Raw genomic sequence first — 19,813 nt, 5'->3', positions numbered from 1 at the left:
ATCGCAAAAACAGGCCGGTCCTGAAGGGGTTAAGGACCGGACTGTTTTTGCGATGTTGTACATATGCGACCAGGCATCTTTTTACACTTTTGTGGTGTTTGTGTTTAGCTGTAATTTTCCGCTCTCTCAATTACTGTTCCCATACAAATTATATATTGTTTTTTTCAGGACAAAAGGGGCTTTCTTTACATACCATTATTTATATAATCTCATGTAATTTAATTTTTAAAAAATGAAAAAATATGATGAAAAATTGAAAAAAATACATGTTTTTTGACTTTTATGTGAAAAATCTTTTACTCATCTACAAAAGCGAATGAAAAAAACTGCTAAATAGATTCAAAATTTTGTCCTGAGTTTAAAAATACCCAGTGTTTACATGCTTTTTGCTATTTTTTTGCATGTTATAGGGCCATAAGTACAAGTAGGATATTGCGGTTTCAAAACATACATTTTTAAAATGTATCAATAGTGACATTGTAACACTATTATCTGTCATAAATCACTGAATAACACCCCACATGTACATATTTTTTTTAAAGTAGACAACCCAGGGTATTCAATATGGGGTATGTCCAGACTTTTTTAGTAGCCACTTAGTCGCAAACACTGGCCAAAGTTAGCGTTCATATTTGTTTGTGTGTGAAAAAAGTAAAAAACTAAATTAAACGCTAATTTTGGCCAGTGTTTGTGGCTAAGTGGTTACTAAAAAAGACTGGACATACCCCATTTGCAATACCTTGGGTTGTCTTCTTTTGCAAATGGTATGCCATCATGGGGGTAATTCTCATTCCTGGTCTACCATACGCTCTCAAAGGCAACGTAACCAACCTGGCCATTTTCAATGTAAAAATATTTGACCCATATATTTGACCCTGTAACTTTCAAAAACGCTATAAAACCTGTACATGGGGGTACTGTTATACTCAGGAGACTTTGCTGAACACAAATATTAGTGTTTCAAAACTGTAAAACGTATCACAACAATGATATCATCAGTAAAAGTGCTGTTTGTGTGTGAAAAATGCAAAAAAAGTCACTTTCACTGACAATATCATCGCTGTGATATGTTTTACTGTTTTGAATCACTAATATTTGTGTTCAGCGATGTCTCCCGAGTAAAACAGTACCCCCCATGTACATGTTTTAGGGTGTCGTAGAACGTTACAGGGTAAAATACAGTGATAGCAAATTAAATTCTCTGGACTTTCGGCCTGGGTTGGCAGGCAGGTCCCTTCAATTGCAATCAATAAAATAACGTCATTATGTAAAAATATTACATAAATACGCACGTAGAATTTAAATATATATGCATATTTATATATTTGAAGTCTACGTGTATATTTATATAATTATTTATGTAATTTTGTATATGGACATATGAATAGTTCGTATTCTTTTTATTTATTTATATATACATAGATATATATACAATTTCATTCTAAGTGTATTTTGATATAAATATATATATATTAATATCAAAATACAGTTAGAATAACATTTCATATAGATATGTAATTTTAAAAAAAAAATGATTATTTTTAATTTTTTTTATTTAATTTAAATTACTTATTATTTGTATTTTATAATAATATATATATACAATATATATAGTTATTATATATATATTATATACATATACGTGTGTAATTTAATTATACGTGTATTTTTATATTAATATAGGTACATATTAATATAAAAATACACTTAGTATGACATTATATATATATATATATGATATATAGACGTATATTATATAGATATAATATATGTATGTATATCATTTATATATATATATATACACATATATAATTATTATTTTTTTATTAACTTTAACTTTATTTATTTTTTCTGATTTTACACTAGCAGGGAGACTGCCTGTCAGCACAGACAGTCCCCCTGCAGGCAGACACATGGACACCTATTGTGACCATGTGGTCGCCCTGTTGAGCGATCACATGGCCACAGGGGTCCTAATTCGCCATGGGGAGACTGTCTGGGCTGCAGGCAGTCTCCCCACAACGGGAGCACCGCCGATCGCCGCCGGGGGAACGACGGCGATCGGGTAAGTAAATCTTAAAGTTAGGACGGTTCAGGACCGTCAGCGGTCGGCAATGGAAAAATGCCGATGACGGTCCTGAACCGTCCTCCGTCCTTAAGGGGTTAAAAGAAGAAAAACTACCACAACAAGAGGACCTAGTCTTAAATTAGAGGGACAAAGGTTTAAAAATAATATCAGGAAGTATTACTTTACTGAGAGGGCAGTGGATGCATGGAATAGCCTTCCGACTGAAGTGGTAGAGGTTAACTCAGTAAAGGAGTTTAAGCATGCGTGGGATAGGCACAAGGCTATCCTAGCTATAAGATAAGACCAGGGACTAATGAAAGTATTTAGAAAATTTGGGCAGACTAGATGGGCCGAATGGTTCTTATCTTCTTTCACATTCTATGTTTCTATGTGCCTTATTTGTAACGAGAGTGGTCTGTGAGGAGGTCTCTCAGTATGCAATGGATAATGCCTGTCGGTGAGTTTAAATTGTCAATTTAATAAAGGGCCTATGCGCTAGTTTCCTTATACCATATACTTCCAGGACTTTTTTTTTCTTTCTCTAAATAAGGAATTGCGTTAAAATAAGACATTGTGAAAAAAAAAACACTAGGTGAATTAGGAGAGTAGGAAAATATTGTCATTGTGTTTTTTTTTTTGTCCAAGTTCTTCAATTCTATTTTTAGTCAACTAGAGTTCAGTTTGTGTTCTTTAACCATTTCATCTCTCCTTGGCTTTTACTAGTTGATTATCTTTTTTTCTTTGTTTTATCAGAGGCTAATAAATCATCAAGCTATCCTCTGGAAAGTTGGTCCAGGGTTAGCACTAGATGAGTGGTTCTAAACCAGTTGATGCGTTGTCTCAACTATTAAAGGGACTCTCCAGTGCCAGGAAAACAAACCAGTTTTACTGGTACTGTAGAATCCTGCAGTGCCCCTCTCTCTCCCACCTCCCATCCAGGGTTGGACTGGGAACTAAAAGCAGCCCAGGAAAAAATTATATACCAGCCCAACAATGCGCCGCGCCAGCAGAGGCGAAAATGCATCACCCCCAAACACACACACAAAAAATGCATCTTCGCTTGTTTTCTTGTGTTTCTTATTCCCTCTTTTGATTTTTTTTAACTCGTTTAGTGTATATTGTCTCCAATTTTTCCTCTTTTGTCTCTTACAACCCCCCTTATGTGTCTTTTAACTCCCCATGTGTATCTTTTACTTCATCCCAGCCTGTGTGTCTCTTTTTACCCTTCTCCAGCCCTCTGTATTTCTCTTCCCCATCGTCTTTTGTGTGTCTATGTCCCCCAGCAAACCTTCTGTGTGTCTCTTTGTTTCCCCCAGTCCCTCTATGTGCATCTTTTTCCCCCAGCCCAGCTTTGTCCCCACAAACCTTTTGTGTGTCACTTTGTCCCCCACAAATCTTTTGTATGTCTCTTTGTCCCCCAGCAAACCTTCTGTGTGTCTCTTTGCCTTCCTCAGGTCCCTTTGTGTGCCTCTTTCTTCCCGCAGACTCTCTGTGTGCCTCTTTTCCCCCTGTCTCTTTCTCCCCCCTCCGCCTGTCTCTCTCTCTTCCTCCTCTGTCTCTTTCTCCTCCTCCTCTGTCTCTTTCTCCCCCCTCACCCTGTCTCTCTTTCTTCCTCCTCTGTCTCTTTCTCTCCCTTCCTCCTGTGTCTCTCTCTTTACCCCTCTTTCTCCCCCACTACCCCTCTGTCTCACTCTCCCCATGTATTTCTTCCCCTCCCCCTGTGTCTCTCTCTTACCCCTCTTTCTCACTCTCCCTCCTCTGTCTTTCTCCCCCATCTCTCTCTTCATCCTCTGTCTCTTTCCCTCCCTTCCTCCTGTGTCTCTCTCTTTCCCCTATTTCTCCCTCACTCCCCTTCTGTCTCTCTCTTCCCCCTCTTTCTCCCCTACTAGCCCTCTGTCTCACTCTCCCCGTCTTCTCCACCTCCCACTATTTCTCTCCAAAACCCACTGAGGCTGACTTTGTCTGAAATCAGATCTGGAATGGCAGGGACAGCAATGTGATGTTTTCTCTCTCCATCATGCTCCTATGCGTTTCCCACAATTCCCTGAATGGACACATCATAGAGTAATCACTACTCTATGATGTGGCTGTGCTGGGAATTGTGGGAACCGCATGGGAGCATGGTAGTTAGCTCTGCCCCCATCCTCAGTCCTCCAATGCTTACTGACAGCTGCACGGCTGTCAGTATCAGTGAGTGTGCTGCCAGACCGGCACACTCACTACCCGGCCCGGCGGCACCATCATATACTACAGGGCTGGCCGCAAGGTAAGTATTGAACGCGACCGACCCCCTCAAAGTGTGGCAACACTTAATTGCGGCCAGCGGCCGCCGCCGCTTTGTTGCTCAAGCTGGCTGCATGACTCCCTCAGAATTAGAGCTGTGCAGCCGCCAGGTGCCGTGGCCCACCCGGAAATTTCCCGGTATCCCGTTGGGTCAGTCCGGCCCTGCCACCATCCCATGTTGCTAAAGGTTAAAACCCCTTCAGTGACTTACCTGAATCCAGCGCCGATGTCCCTCAGCACTGGGTCAGGCTCCGCCATAACACTCCTCCCTCCACTGACGTGAGCCGGTGGGGGAGACCTAATGTGCATGCGCGGCAATTCAATGTTTTCCTATGGGGATTCCAGCTTCCAGCTGTTTTAGGAAAATGGAAGTACCTCTAGTGGCTGTCTGATAGACAGCCACTAGAGGAGGACTTAACCCTGCAAGGTAATTATTGCAGTTTATAAAAACTGCAATAATTACACATGCGAGGTTAAGGGTGATGGGAGATGGCACCCAGACCACTCCAATGGGCAGAAGTGGTCTGGGTGCCTGGAGTGTCCCTTTAAGTGAATTAATCTATTTTGCTTCAGTCGATATATTGGTAAAACATTTTATTAGGTGTCATTGTTTGAAGATGACACAAAACTGTAAAGTAATAGAATGTGAGCAAGATCTTACTTTACTGCAGAGGAATTAAAATAGATTGGGGAACTGTGCACTCAACTAGCAGATAAAATTTAATGTAGAAAAATGCAAGGTTATGCACTTCGAGTAAAGCATGCACAAGCAACATACACTCTAAATGGTAGTGAATTAGGAATAACACACGGGAACGATTTGGGAATTGTTATAGACAACAACGCAGGCACATCTTGAATATGCTGTGCAATTTTGGACACCTGTTCTAAAGAAGAATATTATATTACTAGAAAAAGTGCAGAGGCGGGCTACAAAATTAATTAAAGGAATGGAAGATTTTAGTTATGAAGGAAGGTTAACAAATTTCAATCTCTTTAGTTTAGAAAAACGGTGCCTCAAGGGGGATATGATAGCATTATACAAATATATTCAGGGCCAATTGTCTGGAAATCTTTTCTTGTTGGATCAACAACAAAAACAGACATGAAAATGGCGGAGATTGATGGACGGCAAGTCTCTTTTCAGCCTATATGACTATGTAAGGTTTACTTAAGGATTGTTAGAGACTAGCATAATGAGAACCTGGGAACTTTTTGGTTTTCACATGGAGACTCCAGGTTACAGTTAATATGTGACTCATAACCAGACTCTTCTGAGCTAGGATAGAGACTTGTTAGCTCAACCAGCCCTCACCCTGCTCTGACATTGTTTGTGTAGGAGCACTTTTGATATACTGTAATATCACCAATTTTCCTAAATTAATAGAAAATTATATGTTATTTCAATGATGTCTTCCCACCATATATACCGTACACAAATAAAGAAGTAATAAATAGGAGTAGAACAGAATCCCAATGAATAATGGGTTAGTTTCTTGGTTGCTGGGAAACACAAATAATGAACCCTCTAATATCTGTTTAGAGGAAGTACTCAAGCTTTTATTTTACTGTCTTCGTTTCTATATTGCATGCACTTCTCTTTAGGAAAATCGGTAGTTAAAAAACAAACAAAAGGGGGGCGGAGCTTGACCGCCGAGCAGGATAGACGCAGCCAACATGAGCTCCGGTCGAGCGGGCACGATCCGAGGCCAAAGCGGCGACCACCTCACCCAGAGCAACTCGGGGGTGCGCCACCCACGTCGGGGGTGCCCCCCTGAACCCAGCGATACCACTCCGGGGTCCGTGGAGGCCGGGAAAGCCAAGAAACGAATGCGGCCTACTGAGGCTGAAACCGGGGAGAAGCGGCCGCTATCCCAGACACAAAAGCCACTGAACGACAACTCTGCAACCTACCCCCCCCCCTTTGGACCGGCGGGGGATATCCCGCTCCACGCTGGAAGCAAGCAGGCGACCTAGACACAAGCCACTCTGGGGAAACAGACCCACAGAGTAAATCTTTAATGGCGGCTCGGCGCAAACACGGGAAGCGGAGCACACACACCCAGCCACCCAAGTCACCTTTGGAGACCTTTGATCACCTCTGCAAAAGCTTCATGTATGCCCTGCAGAAGAGGGGTGCTACCTATCGGCAAGCAGAGAGGACGGTGACCTCGTGGATGCGGCCCGCAGCACGATGGAGCTACTACAGGCAGACACCACGAGGCTCCAAAATGGCCGCCCGACTATGCAGACGCAAGCGGGCCCAGCGACGAAAAATGGCGGGAGGCCTATCGGGTGCATCCCCTTACCCACAGCTGTACCCATCCAGACCGGCGAAACAACCGCTGCACGCCAGCGACTTCTCTGATCAAGCTCTCGGCATGCAGAGCAGCTTGCGCCGACCACATGCACACGACGAGACGACACAAGTGACTGTGCAGCAGATGTCTCCACGACACACCGCCGGAGCTAACACCCGCAGCGGCAACAAGGGACCAGTGGGCGACAGGAGAGAGACTCAGAGGGAAGATGCCATGCGCTGGCCGGCAATAGGTATCGGCTAAAGCACCAAGCATACCGCCCTCCACAGGTACTCTTAGCCTGGACAGTTAAAGTGCTATCACAGCAAAGAAGCACCCAGACTTTGATGCCTAGTACACCCCAGAGACAGGCCACGACCAGCACTAATGTGTGCTCCTTTGGACATTCGAGAATACCTTTGTTCCCAGTAGCCTAAGAAATTTACCCCAAGAAATGTTAGGCTTTACCCCAGGCCGCCCATGTTTCACGAGACTAGCATGAAAAGCAATGTTTAACCCATAGTTTTCTACATCCTTGCATCAACCTAGCTGGTATCATCGGGGTGCACCCCGTGGGCACTTTGCTCTTACTTAACCTACAATTGCATACTACTGTTGTGATGATGTGACCCACCAAAGTGTTCATGTTTCATTCAGCTTTCAATATTTCCAGTCTTAGCATAATATGTGCCCAGTAAATCTCGTATATTAAATGTGTGAGCATAAGCCAATACCAGTTATACCGTGCCCATGTTACAATCAGCATTCTCTATGCATGGACCCACTTTGCACCTGCTGTTACCCTCTACCACTTAAAGTTCCAGTGATATGGGCAAAGCAATAAGCTACCTGAGTCGCTCGTACCAACACTAGCATAAGTCTACCATAGGCCCAGCATGTTTACTTCTACATACCTCTAGCTTAAACAATCGACGGTAGTATGTCTCTACCATTATAATGTTCCTATATTGTCTCACAACGTATACGCTTGTTTTCACTTTAAAAAAATGTGCACTGTTTCAATTCCATAACTGTATAATAACTGTATTGTGTTTCGGCTTCCAAACGCTGTTGTGGCGAGGTAAGCTGTCTGTTATCATTCATGCACGCAAAAATAAAGAATTAAAAAAAAAAAAAAAAAAAAAAAAAACCTTAAAATCTTGACCTAAATTTGTCAGTCTGCTATAACTACAACCTGATTTGAATAGAAGTATATTCTCATATTATATGAATTAGAAACAAGACACTCACCACATGCTGCATCCAGATAACACCAATCTTCTGTAGAAAGTGAAGGAGAGGTCCATTATTGTTTGCAAAAACTGAAAATTATAAAATTAAACTTCAAGACATAAAAATAATGTTAAAGAGCAGGCATTTGTGAACTATTTCCTTTTACTTTGCAAAGACAGAGCTGGATACGATAAGTACTCACCTCTCCTGCCATGTTTTCCTGGTCTTTATCTTTAGGCCAATCTGCCATGTCCCCTGTCATATTTGTGTTTTTAAACATGCATGAGAGTAAAAACACATGGTTCTATGGAAGATGCCACTGGAAACCCTTTCACACTTTAACAATGAGATGCAATAGAAATCTACTCTGCATCACTTGAGCAGATGGCTGCTTCTGTCAGCCTTCACAAATGATGGATAATGGCAAATAAATACAAATGCAGAAAGATAAGTCCTGCGCTCACTCCCATCACTGGGCGGCTGCAAATGACTACAGTACACCTCAGCCCCAATGATGTGTACTGTAGTCATTTGCAGCCGCCCAGTGATGGGAGTGAGCGCAGGACTTATCTTTCTGCAGTTGTATCCATTTTTTGTATCACTCAGCCTTGTTACAATGCAGCCGCCCATCCCATGTGTTCCCTATTAAGGGTTAATAATGTATAGGGGTGTATATAAAAAATACCCCTTTCTGTCTCAGTAGAGATTTTTGCCAGAGGCTCAAGGAAGCAAGGTGAATGGTTAGAGTTAGGACCCACCTAGGGGGGGTCTGCCTTGACGTTGGCAGGTGGGCTCATCCTCTCATGGCCATTGGAGGTAACTAAAAAACCTCCATTTGTTTAAAAATACATAGGGATTAAGGAGAGAGCGCAGGTAACTTGTTTTTCTTTGCTTTTTACTATATATTGGGGCTGATGTGTACTGTAGTCATTTGCAGCCGCCCAGTGATGGGAGTGAGCGCAGGACTTATCTTTCTGCATTTGTATCCATTTTTTTGTATCACTCAGCCTTGTTACAATGCAGCCGCCCATCCCATGTGTTCCCTATTAAGGGTTAATAATGTATAGGGGTGTATATAAAAAAATACCCCTTTCTGTCTCAGTAGAGCTTTTTGCCAGAGGCTCAAGAAGCAAGGTGAATGGTTAGAGTTAGGACCCACCTAGGGGGGGGTCTGCCTTGACGTTGGCAGGTGGGCTCATCCTCTCATGGCCATTGGAGGTAACTAAAAAACCTCCATTTGTTTAAAAATACATAGGGATTAAGGAGAGAGCGCAGGTAACTTGTTTTTCTTTGGTTTTTACTGGATAATGGAAAATGACTACATAAATAGATATTATACCTGATATATTTTTTTTTTCTGTGTTTCTATATTACAGTGTCATAGCAGCCGGTGGTCTCTTACCTGCTCAGGATGCCTGTGGCGTCCATAAGGTTGGCTGTCTACAATACTCGGCTCTATGGCTTCTACCCAATGACCTGCAGCCTCCTCTGGTCTGTCCGTCAACAAGGGGACCCAGGGAGGCCAGTCCCACTTCCTAAGGTGGCGGGAAACTGGGCTGGCATGGCCACGAGCATGGTGGGCAGAGTTAGGACAGAGATGTGTCCTACGATGATGAGTTAGGACAGTGATGGCACAGTGTCCCTTGGGCAAGTTTATAGGGTCATGTGCCTCTTTTTACAGGGGGAGAGGCGGCTCATGTGACAGTTCATCCCTTTAATTTCCGCTCTCTACCTCCAGTCATTGCTTAATTGTTCTGTAGTCTAGTCTCAGTTACCTGTGTACCTCTTGTGTCTATGAGAGCTTTTGTGTGATTCCCTGGTTACCAGTATTTTGGCTTTCTCTCTGACTTTGACTCCTGCCACCCCTTCAGACTGCCTTTGACTTGGCCTCTCCGCCTTAACCTTTTAGATTTGATGCCTGGATATTCTACTACAGACACTCCTCACTTACCAACCAGGTTCTGTTCTTATGACTCGGTCGTAAAACGAATTAGTTGGTAAGTGCGGATGCGCTACAGAGCATGCTCTCCAGTGCAGGTTTATGTTCGGGGAGCAAGCCCAATGGAGCAGGGAATCCCTCAAATCTATGTTCAGGCAACATCACCACAGGCGATGTTCCAATTAGACATAGCAGTGATCAGGGTACCACAAAATACCTTCTTCAGGGACTTCTCTAGGCTACAGACAGTCATTTTGCTCACTGACTAAGTTACTGAGAGATAAAGACATCTCCTAGAGATGAGGACCCAGCAGCTGCTGGTGGATCAAAACTGCAAGACCTACACCATCTCATCTATGGCTGATGCTGCCACTTTTCTGCAAATGATGGGACTTTCTGAAGACTCACTGTCACTGAAGGAGCACCATCACTGGAATGTTGGCACTATTATACCTTTTGTGCCAGTACACACCACGTCTTGTGATGGAGAGACACCCTCCATGATGCAGTTTAGCAGCACTCCTTTCTATTTACAATCAAAAATGTTTACCTAGCTCTGTATGCTTCTGGCTTGCCTTAGTTCTGCAAACTCTCAGATTTATAAAACACTATAGCATTAGGTATATAAAAGAATATTCTTATTTCTATAGAGCCCTGTAAGCAGTTTAGTACCCAGCCTCCCATCCTCCCGGTTCGAAGGAGAAAAGTAGTTTTAATCACCTTGTCTCCCACGCAGCAACAGTCTCTTAGTTGCCCTCCTACCTGTTTTGCTTACATTGACTAAGATAATCAATCTTGATGATCTTAGCCAATGAAATGCTTTCCCATAGTAAAGCCTGAGGAGGCTGGTCCAGATACTCAGCAAAACACTCTTTGACACCATTTTACTCAAAGTGAGAAGTGAAAATTTCAGTTGTGAAAATGACAGTTGTCTTTTAGTTTGCAAAAAGAAAAGAAAATTTCAGAGTAAGAGAGGAAACTCTCAAAAACTTGTCCTTTAATATGTAGTTTTAGTCTATTAAAAAAAAAAAAACTCTGCCTACTGGCATATGTGTAAATTGTTATTCCAGAAACTAAAACAGAACTAAGTTGCTATCCACAGAAACTAGCCCTAGAACTACAATACCTAAAACATTAAAGGAACAGTCCATGTATCATAAGAACTTGATTGAAGTCAACTGTTGCGCTAAGCTCTAATCAATAGCTTCGTATTCATACAAATTACTTGAAAAAAGGTATGTTTGCATGAACTATTTAAATTTGAGTCAGCATCAAGGACCTCCTGGCACCATAACAACATAATTTGGATTAAGTTGTGATGGTGCCCAGATTATTCCTTTAAGTTAGTAAATCAAATCCACTGTTCCCCTATAACATAGTTGTTGAACAATAATTACCAACATTTGTTTACAGGATCAATAGCTTTTTTTCATTCGCTGATAACTATACATTTCCTTTTTGGTTTTTGATTTCATAGAAAATAACATTTACTGACATTAAAGGATTTTGTAAGATTGCTATAAAATAAATATATGTTGAGCAAATATCCAGAAATGCCAAATTTATTGTTTACAGTGTATTATAGTTTTATAAACCCGCTAAGCTCTTACCAGATGAGTGTGCATACATCGCCAACTGTAGCAGCACTACTAAAATGAGTCTGATCATCTTGAACTTCCGGGAGGTTTTCCACACTGCAGTATCGAAGAGGAAGCAGATTCAGGATGTTTTTCATGATGCCATGTTTAAGATAAATAAGTATGAATTTGAGTTTAAGAGTAAGGCGGGTGCTGTCTCTCCATAGCGCTGTATTGTGCAATATGTTAATGCTTTACAAATAACCAATGATAATGTTACTTTCTACTTATACATAATACTACTAGGAACTGAAGAATGAAGATGGTGGCTCTCACAAGGGGGAGTTTCAGGTAAATATAACCCAACTCAGTTTAGCACCCTTGCCAGCAAGATATGCAAAAAACCCTGAAGGGGACATAGCTGTTTTAAAGGATTACTCCATGCACCATAATCGCATCACCAAAGTTCCAGGCTGGCTAATATCAATTCTGTGCAAAACTGGATGCTACTAAAGGGTTACTACAGCCAAAGCCATTATTTTATGAAACATGGTTTTTCGTTGGAGTAACCCTTTACCTTTACACCTTTACACAAGGTAAGCAAAATAAAATATATATTGGCTAGCTAATCTCTTCAGGACCAATGGCATGCCAGGTCTTTCAGTATGACATGGATTTAACTAGCTCTGGTAATGTAGTGGAATGGAGAGACACGAGGGTCTTCTGCTCTTAGTAACAGCAACTACACACCGTGCTGTGATAATTCCTCTGTGAGTCGTTTTGTGCTTTGAAGTTACATGGAACAGAAGTCACTTCGTTATGTTATCATTTCCCTGGCAATGCAGTAAAAATATTGAGGTCATTAGGGAGGTGAGCTCACAGGGCCAATTGGGTGGGATGTAGGCAGGCGCAACAGTAGATATTAATTTAAGGTGGAGCCATCTATGCTGACGAATTGGTAACTAACATCTCCTAAAGCAAATGAATATGAATTTATTTTAGGGTTAGATAAGGAAACCCTTTATAACAGGTTCCTTAACCCCCTCACTACCAATCACTTTTTGATTGAAACATTATTAGCATAGCAATTGCTTGAAGCAATGGATGCATATCTAGCATATGAATATATTGTAACAGCAATTTTGTGTATAGATTGCAATGCATACATACTTCAAACATAATACAATGGCAAATTAAAAGTTTTAGACAGTATACAATGTTCTTTATTATGCAGTATATCACATATGGTCTAAAATGCTCGGAATAAAGCAAAAATGCAGTAGATGCAACGAAAACAAATAAATTAAAATGTGCAAATACCATACTTATAGGTATTTGTAAGGACCCTGAAGGCATTACAAACCGTACAGCTTACTGAAAATGGCATCATAAAGTAAAATGAAAGCCTGTATTTATGCACAATGCTCACATAGAGTAAATATAGATACATTGTAAATTTCTAAAAATAAAGGTATTTAAGATTATTATAGCAATCCTTTCCACTCTCTGAAATGCTAATGTAATGCAAGCAGTGAAATGGTGGCATTCACACACACCTCCCCCTGGCTGGAGGAATGATGTGCCCCATAGAAACTCCCTTTACTGTTTAGAAGCCATAGATGAGTTTACGTTTTCAGCAAATTTTCAGACATTTTATCAGCGACTATTGGCTTCTATCAGTGAAGCTTGTTCATCTACAGGCTGGTAATCATTCTAAGGGTGAGTGAAGTTTCATTGGTTACTCGATTTTGGTAGTGAAAGGGTTAAATACCAATATGTTCCTTAATGAAATGGGGAAATAAAAAGTATATTCTAAGTTTGTCTTGTTTAATGAAACCAAGTATTCATGCACAGCATGCTTCCCCTGTTTTGAGCTGACAGCCTAAATATGTTGCTCTTGTATTTTGAAAGCGTACACCAGAACATGGACTTATTTTCAGTGACCCTCTTTAGTAAGGCAAAAAGCCCACTTGTCACAAATATTGGCCGATTTTCCCTTACATTATAAATATTCCACTGATCTGCTGTTTTATTATGAATTTTTCTGGAATTGTGGTAAGGGTGATGGTGTTTTATTTCTGCGATTTAACATGAATTTTAAAATCTTGAAAATAGTATTGTCATGATCTGCTCTGCTCTGTTCTGATGTCTGGACTTGGCTTCTGGTATCCAGTACTCTTGTTTCAATTCTTGTTTGGTTTTTCTTGGTTTTTGGTTTTCTATTCTATGTCTGGTTTTCTTTATGCTGGGATTTCTGGGTTCATTCCTATAGTCCGTCCCTGGATTTCCCAGTCTCCAGGTTTCCTTTAAATGTTTGTTTTATGTTGCCACACCCGTTTGTTTTCCATCATTTATTTCTGTTTCAGAGTCCTGCAGGCATGGGCGTAGGAACCCCAAAAAATCTGGGGGGATAGCATTTTTACTCGCCGGGTATATTCTTATTCCGTAAGCTAGGAGTTGTTTATCCCATTGTACAGCGCTACGGAATTTGCAGTCGCTATATAAATGATTAAATAATAACATTAAAGGGTCACTACAGGGAAGGGGTTTTACTTACCCGGATACAGCGCCGGGATCCTCCTGATTAGAACCACCCCTACCCTTCCCATGAAAATTAGAACCACCCCTACCCCTTCCATGCACAAAAGAACCCCACCTACCCCTTCCACGCATATTAACCCCATACCCCTTCCATGCATATTAGTACCCCCTAACCCCTTCCATGCATATTAGAACCCACCCTACCCCTTCCATTCATATTAGTACTCCCCTAACCCTTTCCAATAATTGTTCTACCTCCCCCCTCCTCCCATCCATATAAGTAGCCCCCCTAAACCCTTCCAATTATTTTTCTACCTACCCCTCTCCCCCTATCCTTATTAGTAGCCCCCCTAACCCTTTCCAATAATTTTTCTGCCATGTTAGATAACGCCAGTGCTGGAGTGCCGCCGTGTTTACATTAAAAGGCCTGCAGGGACAGGCTATAGACACCAGAACCACTACATTAAGCTGCAGTGGTTCTGGGGACTATAGTGTTTCTTTAATGTGAGGTAAATTAGAGATTAGTGCCACGAATGATATGCTAGATTGCCTACTTACAACCAGATGAGGATGATGATGGGCTCTAGCTGCAGTCTGGCTCCACTGGTCTGGTGTAGAACAGGCTCTCTGGAGGCTGTTTGTAACTGTGGTCACAAAAATCAATGTTCTGGGAGAACAGGAAGCAGCTCCATTTTTGGGGGCCCTTTACACAGCTCAAGGTCTGGGTCCCAGGGTCCACCTTCATGTTCCACCAATGAGTTTGTTCACAGGGGGTGGAGTGTGTAGGGGATGTCCTGATATGTGTGTAAGGAATGCATTGTGTGAATCTGTGTTTGTATGTGTAAGGGCTGCAAGGTGTGTTTCTGTTTATGTACGGGATGCAGTGTGTGCGTCTGTAAGGGGTGCATTGAGTGTGTGTACAGGGTGCATTGACTGTGTGTAAGGAATGCATTGTGTGTTTCTGTGTGTGTAAGGGTTGCATGATTGTGTGATTGTGTGTGTGTGTGTGTGCACGGGGTGCATTGAGTGTGTGTAAGGAATGCATTGTGTGTTTATGTGTGTGTAAGGGTTGCATGATTGTGTGATTGTGTGTTATGGATGTCAATCTCTCTCCCTCCCTTGTCCCTCTCTTTCTCCCCCTCCCTCCCTCCCTTGTCACTCTCTTTCTCCCCCTCCCTCCCTCCCTTGTCACTGTCACTTGTCACTGTAGCGTGGCCGGACCTTGTATGGTCCGCGGGTACAGGGAGCTTTTGTTTCCTGTACCCGGCCGGACTAAAAGGAAGTGCACACTCAGTGTGCACTTCCTGTTAGTCCGGCCAGGTACAGGAGACAGATGCTCCCTGTACCCGCGGACCATACAGGGCTCGGCCACTCTACAGTGAGGGAGTGACAGGAGGGAGCGCTGAGCGCTTCCCTCCTGTCAGCCCCTCTCCTCATGCTGCGCCCGGGCGGTGGGCTCTCATGGACGCACCAGCCCGGGCAAAGCTGCAGCCGTCTGAGGCTCTCTGCAGAGCGCTCGGGCAGCTGCAGCATGAGGGGGGCCGGCGGAGCTGGGGGGGATTTCCCCATAACCTGTCCCCCCCGCACATGGGCGTAGGAACTGGGGAGGATGGGAGGGATGCATCCCCCCCCAGCAAATCATGCGGGGGGGACAGGTTATGAAGAAATCCCCCCCAGCTCCGCTGCCCCCCCTCATGCTGCAGCCGCCCGAGCGCTCTGCAGAGAGCCTCAGGCGGCTGCAGCTTTGCCCGGGCTGGTGTGTCCATGAGGGCCCACCGCCCGGGCGCAGCATGAGGAGAGGGGCTGACAGGAGGGAAGCGCTCAGTGCTCCCTCCTGTCACTCCCTCACTGTAGCGTGGCCGAGCCCTGTATGGTCCGCGGGTACAGGGAGCATCTGTCTCCTGTACCCGGCCAGACTAACAGGAAGTGCACACAGAGTGTGCACTTCCTTTTAGTCCGGCCGGGTACAGGAAACAAAAGCTCCCTGTACCCACGGACCATACAGGGCACGGCCACGCTACAACAGAGGTAGGGGAGGGGGGAGGAAGAGAGGAGGGAGGAAGGGAGGGAGGGGGGGGAGAAAAAAGAGAGTGACAAGGGAGGGGGGGGAGAGAAAAAAGAGAGTGACAAGGGAGGGAGGGGGGGAGAAAAAAGAGAGTGACAAGGGAGGGAGGGGGGAGAAAAAAGAGAGTGACAAGGGAGGGAGGGGGAGAAAGAGTGACAAGGGAGGGAGGGAGGGGGAGAAAGAGACTGGGGAGGGAGGGAGGGGGAGAAAGAGACTGGGGAGGGAGGGAGGGAGGGGGAGAAAGAGACTGGGGAGGGAGGGAGGGGGAGAAAGAGAATGACAAGGGGGGCGCAGGGGGAGAAAGAGAGTGACAAGGGAGGGAGGGGGAGAAAGAAAGTGACAAGGGAGGGAGGGAAGGGGAGAAAGAGTGACAAGGGAGGGGGAGAAAGAGTGACAAGGGAGGGGGAGAAAGAGTGACAAGGGAGGGGGAGAAAGAGTGACAAGGAAGGGAGAGAAAGAGTGACAAGGAAGGGAGAGAAAGAGTGACAAGGAAGGGAGAGAAAGAGTGACAAGGGAGGGAGAGAAAGAGTGACAAGGGAGGGAAGGGGAGAAAGAGTGACAAGGGAGGGGGAGAAAGAGTGACAAGGGAGGGAGGGAGGGGGAGAAAAAGTGACAAGGGAGGGATGGGGAGAAAGAGTGATAAGGGAGGGAGGGATGGGGAGAAAGAGTGACAAGGGAGGAAGGGGGAGAAAGAAAGTGACAAGGGAGGGAGGGAGGGAGGGAGGGGGAGAAAGAAAGTGACAAGGGAGGGAGGGAAGGGGGGGGAGAAAGAAAGTGACAAGGGAGGGAGAGAGATTGACATCCATCACACACACACACAATCACACAATCATGCAACCCTTACACACACAGAAACACACAATGCATTCCTTACACACACTCAATGCACCCCGTGCACACACACACACACAATCACACAATCATGCAACCCTTACACACACAGAAACACACAATGCATTCCTTACACACACTCAATGCACCCTGTACACACACTCAATGCACCCCTTACAGACGCACACACTGCATCCCGTACATAAACAGAAACACACCTTGCAGCCCTTACACATACAAACACAGATTCACACAATGCATTCCTTACACACATACCAGGACATCCCCTACACACTCCACCCCCTGTGAACAAACTCATTGGTGGAACATGAAGGTGGACCCTGGGACCCAGACCTTGAGCTGTGTAAAGGGCCCCCAAAAATGGAGCTGCTTCCTGTTCTCCCAGAACATTGATTTTTGTGACCACAGTTACAAACAGCCTCCAGAGAGCCTGTTCTACACCAGACCAGTGGAGCCCATCATCATCCTCATCTGGTTGTAAGTAGGCAATCTAGCATATTATTCGTGGCACTAATCTCTAATTTACCTCACATTAAAGAAACACTATAGTCCCCAGAACCACTGCAGCTTAATGTAGTGGTTCTGGTGTCTATAGCCTGTCCCTGCAGGCCTTTTAATGTAAACACGGCGGCACTCCAGCACTGGCGTTAGTTAACATGGCAGAAAAATTATTGGAAAGGGTTAGGGGGGCTACTAAGTATAGGGGGAGAGGGGTGGGTAGAAAAATAATTGGAAGGGTTTAGGGGGGCTACTAATATGGATGGGAGGAGGGGGGAGGTAGAACAATTATTTGAAGGGGTAAGGGGAGTACTAACATGAATGGAAGGGGTAGGGTGGGTTCTAATATGCATGGAAGGGGTTAGGGGGTACTAATATGCATGGAAGGGGTTAGGGGGGTACTAATATGCATGGAAGGGGTAGGGGGTTAATATGCGTGGAAGGGGTAGGTGGGTTTCTTTTGTGCATGGAAGGGGTAGGGGTGGTTCTAATATTCATGGGAAGGGTAGGGGTGGTTCTAATTAGGAGGATCCCGGCACTGTATCCGGGTAAGTAAAACCCCTTCCCTGTAGTGACCCTTTAATGTTATTATTTAATCATTTATATAGCGACTGCAAATTCCGTAGCGCTGTACAATGGGATAAACAACTCCTAGTTTACGGAATAAGAATATACCCGGCGAGTAAAAATGCTATCCCCCCCCAGATTTTTTTGGGTTCCTACGCCCATGCCCCCGCATGATTTGCTGGGGGGATGCGTCCCCCCCATCCACCCCGGTTCCTACGCCCATGCCTGCAGGCAGCTGCTCAAAGCGTCTGCCCTTTCTTGCAGGTAAGTGCTATATATGTCTACTTAGGATGGTTTAGCATACATTAGGCAGTGTAGGACCTGCCAGATATGGGGTACATTGGCGTTGTTGGCAGGCTTATGCAATGTATGATCATATAGTGTGACTAAATCCCCATGATTTTCATATGTAGTACTTAGTTATTTCTCCTCTTGTTTTGCCTATGTTATCTTGTCTTGTTTTAGTTTGTATCCCCAGTCCATGTATAGTCCTGTCCAGTCATGCCCATGTTATGCTCATGTTTTCCTCATGTCTTGTGTATATGTTCTGGGTTTAGCTTACTATCTTTCTCTGGTTCTGGGTTCTATTAGTTCTGTCTTGTTTTCATGTTTGGTGCCTATCTTGCCTTGCTTTCTTGTACTGGATACAATCCTGCTGCAGAGCCTCCCTATTAAGCTCCTGGGAGGTCTGCTTAATTTCCAAGCTCCTAGTTCCTGTTATCCGCATAAGCTGAATCAGGGTCTTGGTATGTGGCTGCACAAACGCTGGTGCTCAACACCAGGGGGCGTGCGGTTACCCTGCACCAGACCCTGCTAATCCACCTCCACGCTGAAGACTCCCACTTAACATCAGGCATATTGGGTCCCGGTCCATGCGCCGCCGCCTGGACACTGTGTCTGAGTCCCGGGCACCGGACTACCACCCTGACAAGTATGCTTTTTGCACATAAATGTATCAGTCTTGTTTATATTATATGTGGATTTTCTTCTTGCCTATTAAATAATGACATGATCTGTCATTACTTAATATGCAAGAATAAAATCCATATATAATATAAACAAGACTGATAAATGTATGTGCAAAAAGCATACTATTTTCATTTATATGAAAGCATACATTAATTTACAGATAAAATTGTGGATTTGCTTAATGTTTCCATGGTGTTAATAAATCATAGGGGTAGTTCTAACTAATTGTTTTGTGGATAAAATAGTAGTAAGCTTAATATTAATTAACCTGCATTTATGTTTGGCTCCAAAGAAGGTGGTGATATACATGCCAGTGTCATGATTGTATTATTGATTATGTTTAGCTAATTGTCATAGGCGTTTGAAGTGTATGCAGAATAAACCTTAAAGAAAATGTTATGAAATGAGCCCTGACTTAGCAGATCTAAAAAACTGAGTTTCTATCTTTGTAAAAGAAATTGTACTCACATTATGCCTACTCTGTGTACTCCTCAGATCAGATGGCATGGGAAGATGTTAGCCTGTTTATAGCATTCTGATTTTACACTGTTTTCAAATGTAAAGGAGCCTCCCCTTTTTGCACTTTGTAAATTGGAAAACATAACACCTGTTTCAGTCCATATGAAACACTTATCTTTCAAGGATTATAAAAATAGATATTTTGCCTAATCTTTCCTTGCAGGTGAATTATTTAACAGAAGTTAAACCCATCCAAGGACAATGAAAATGATGTAATAATGTTTGTATCAAAATAAAGATAGTCAAGCAAAGGTGGAAACTATGATCAATATGGGCACATTTCCTTCTTGCCCACATTATGTAAAGTCAAGCATCATAGCAGCCTATGATCCTTGCATGCATCTTGGTTGAAGAAGGTCCCCTGCCACATGTCCCTCCACTGAGTGTCTTATGATATTGTTT

General features: G+C 43.5%; 1 protein-coding gene across 1 annotated transcript in view; it reads right to left on the bottom strand.

Moving 5' to 3' along the window:
* Positions 1 to 19,437, bottom strand: part of LOC134572944 (carbonic anhydrase 7-like) — a 65,341-nt gene extending 45,904 nt beyond the window's left edge. Inside the window, exons 1-3 of the mRNA XM_063432284.1 lie at positions 19,361 to 19,437; positions 11,434 to 11,517; positions 7,903 to 7,932 (exon numbers count right to left, since the gene is read on the bottom strand). Coding sequence (XP_063288354.1) covers positions 7,903 to 7,932; positions 11,434 to 11,491 — 88 coding nt within the window. The 5' untranslated portion in view covers positions 11,492 to 11,517; positions 19,361 to 19,437. The remainder of the gene's footprint in view (positions 1 to 7,902; positions 7,933 to 11,433; positions 11,518 to 19,360) is intronic.
* Between the last annotated feature and the right edge of the window lie 376 nt (positions 19,438 to 19,813).

This window comes from Pelobates fuscus, chromosome 9 (assembly GCF_036172605.1).
Source record: "Pelobates fuscus isolate aPelFus1 chromosome 9, aPelFus1.pri, whole genome shotgun sequence".
Lineage (NCBI taxonomy): Eukaryota > Metazoa > Chordata > Amphibia > Anura > Pelobatidae > Pelobates > Pelobates fuscus.
Note: the sequence above shows the minus strand (reverse complement) of the source record. Positions and strands in the feature narration are given on the sequence as shown.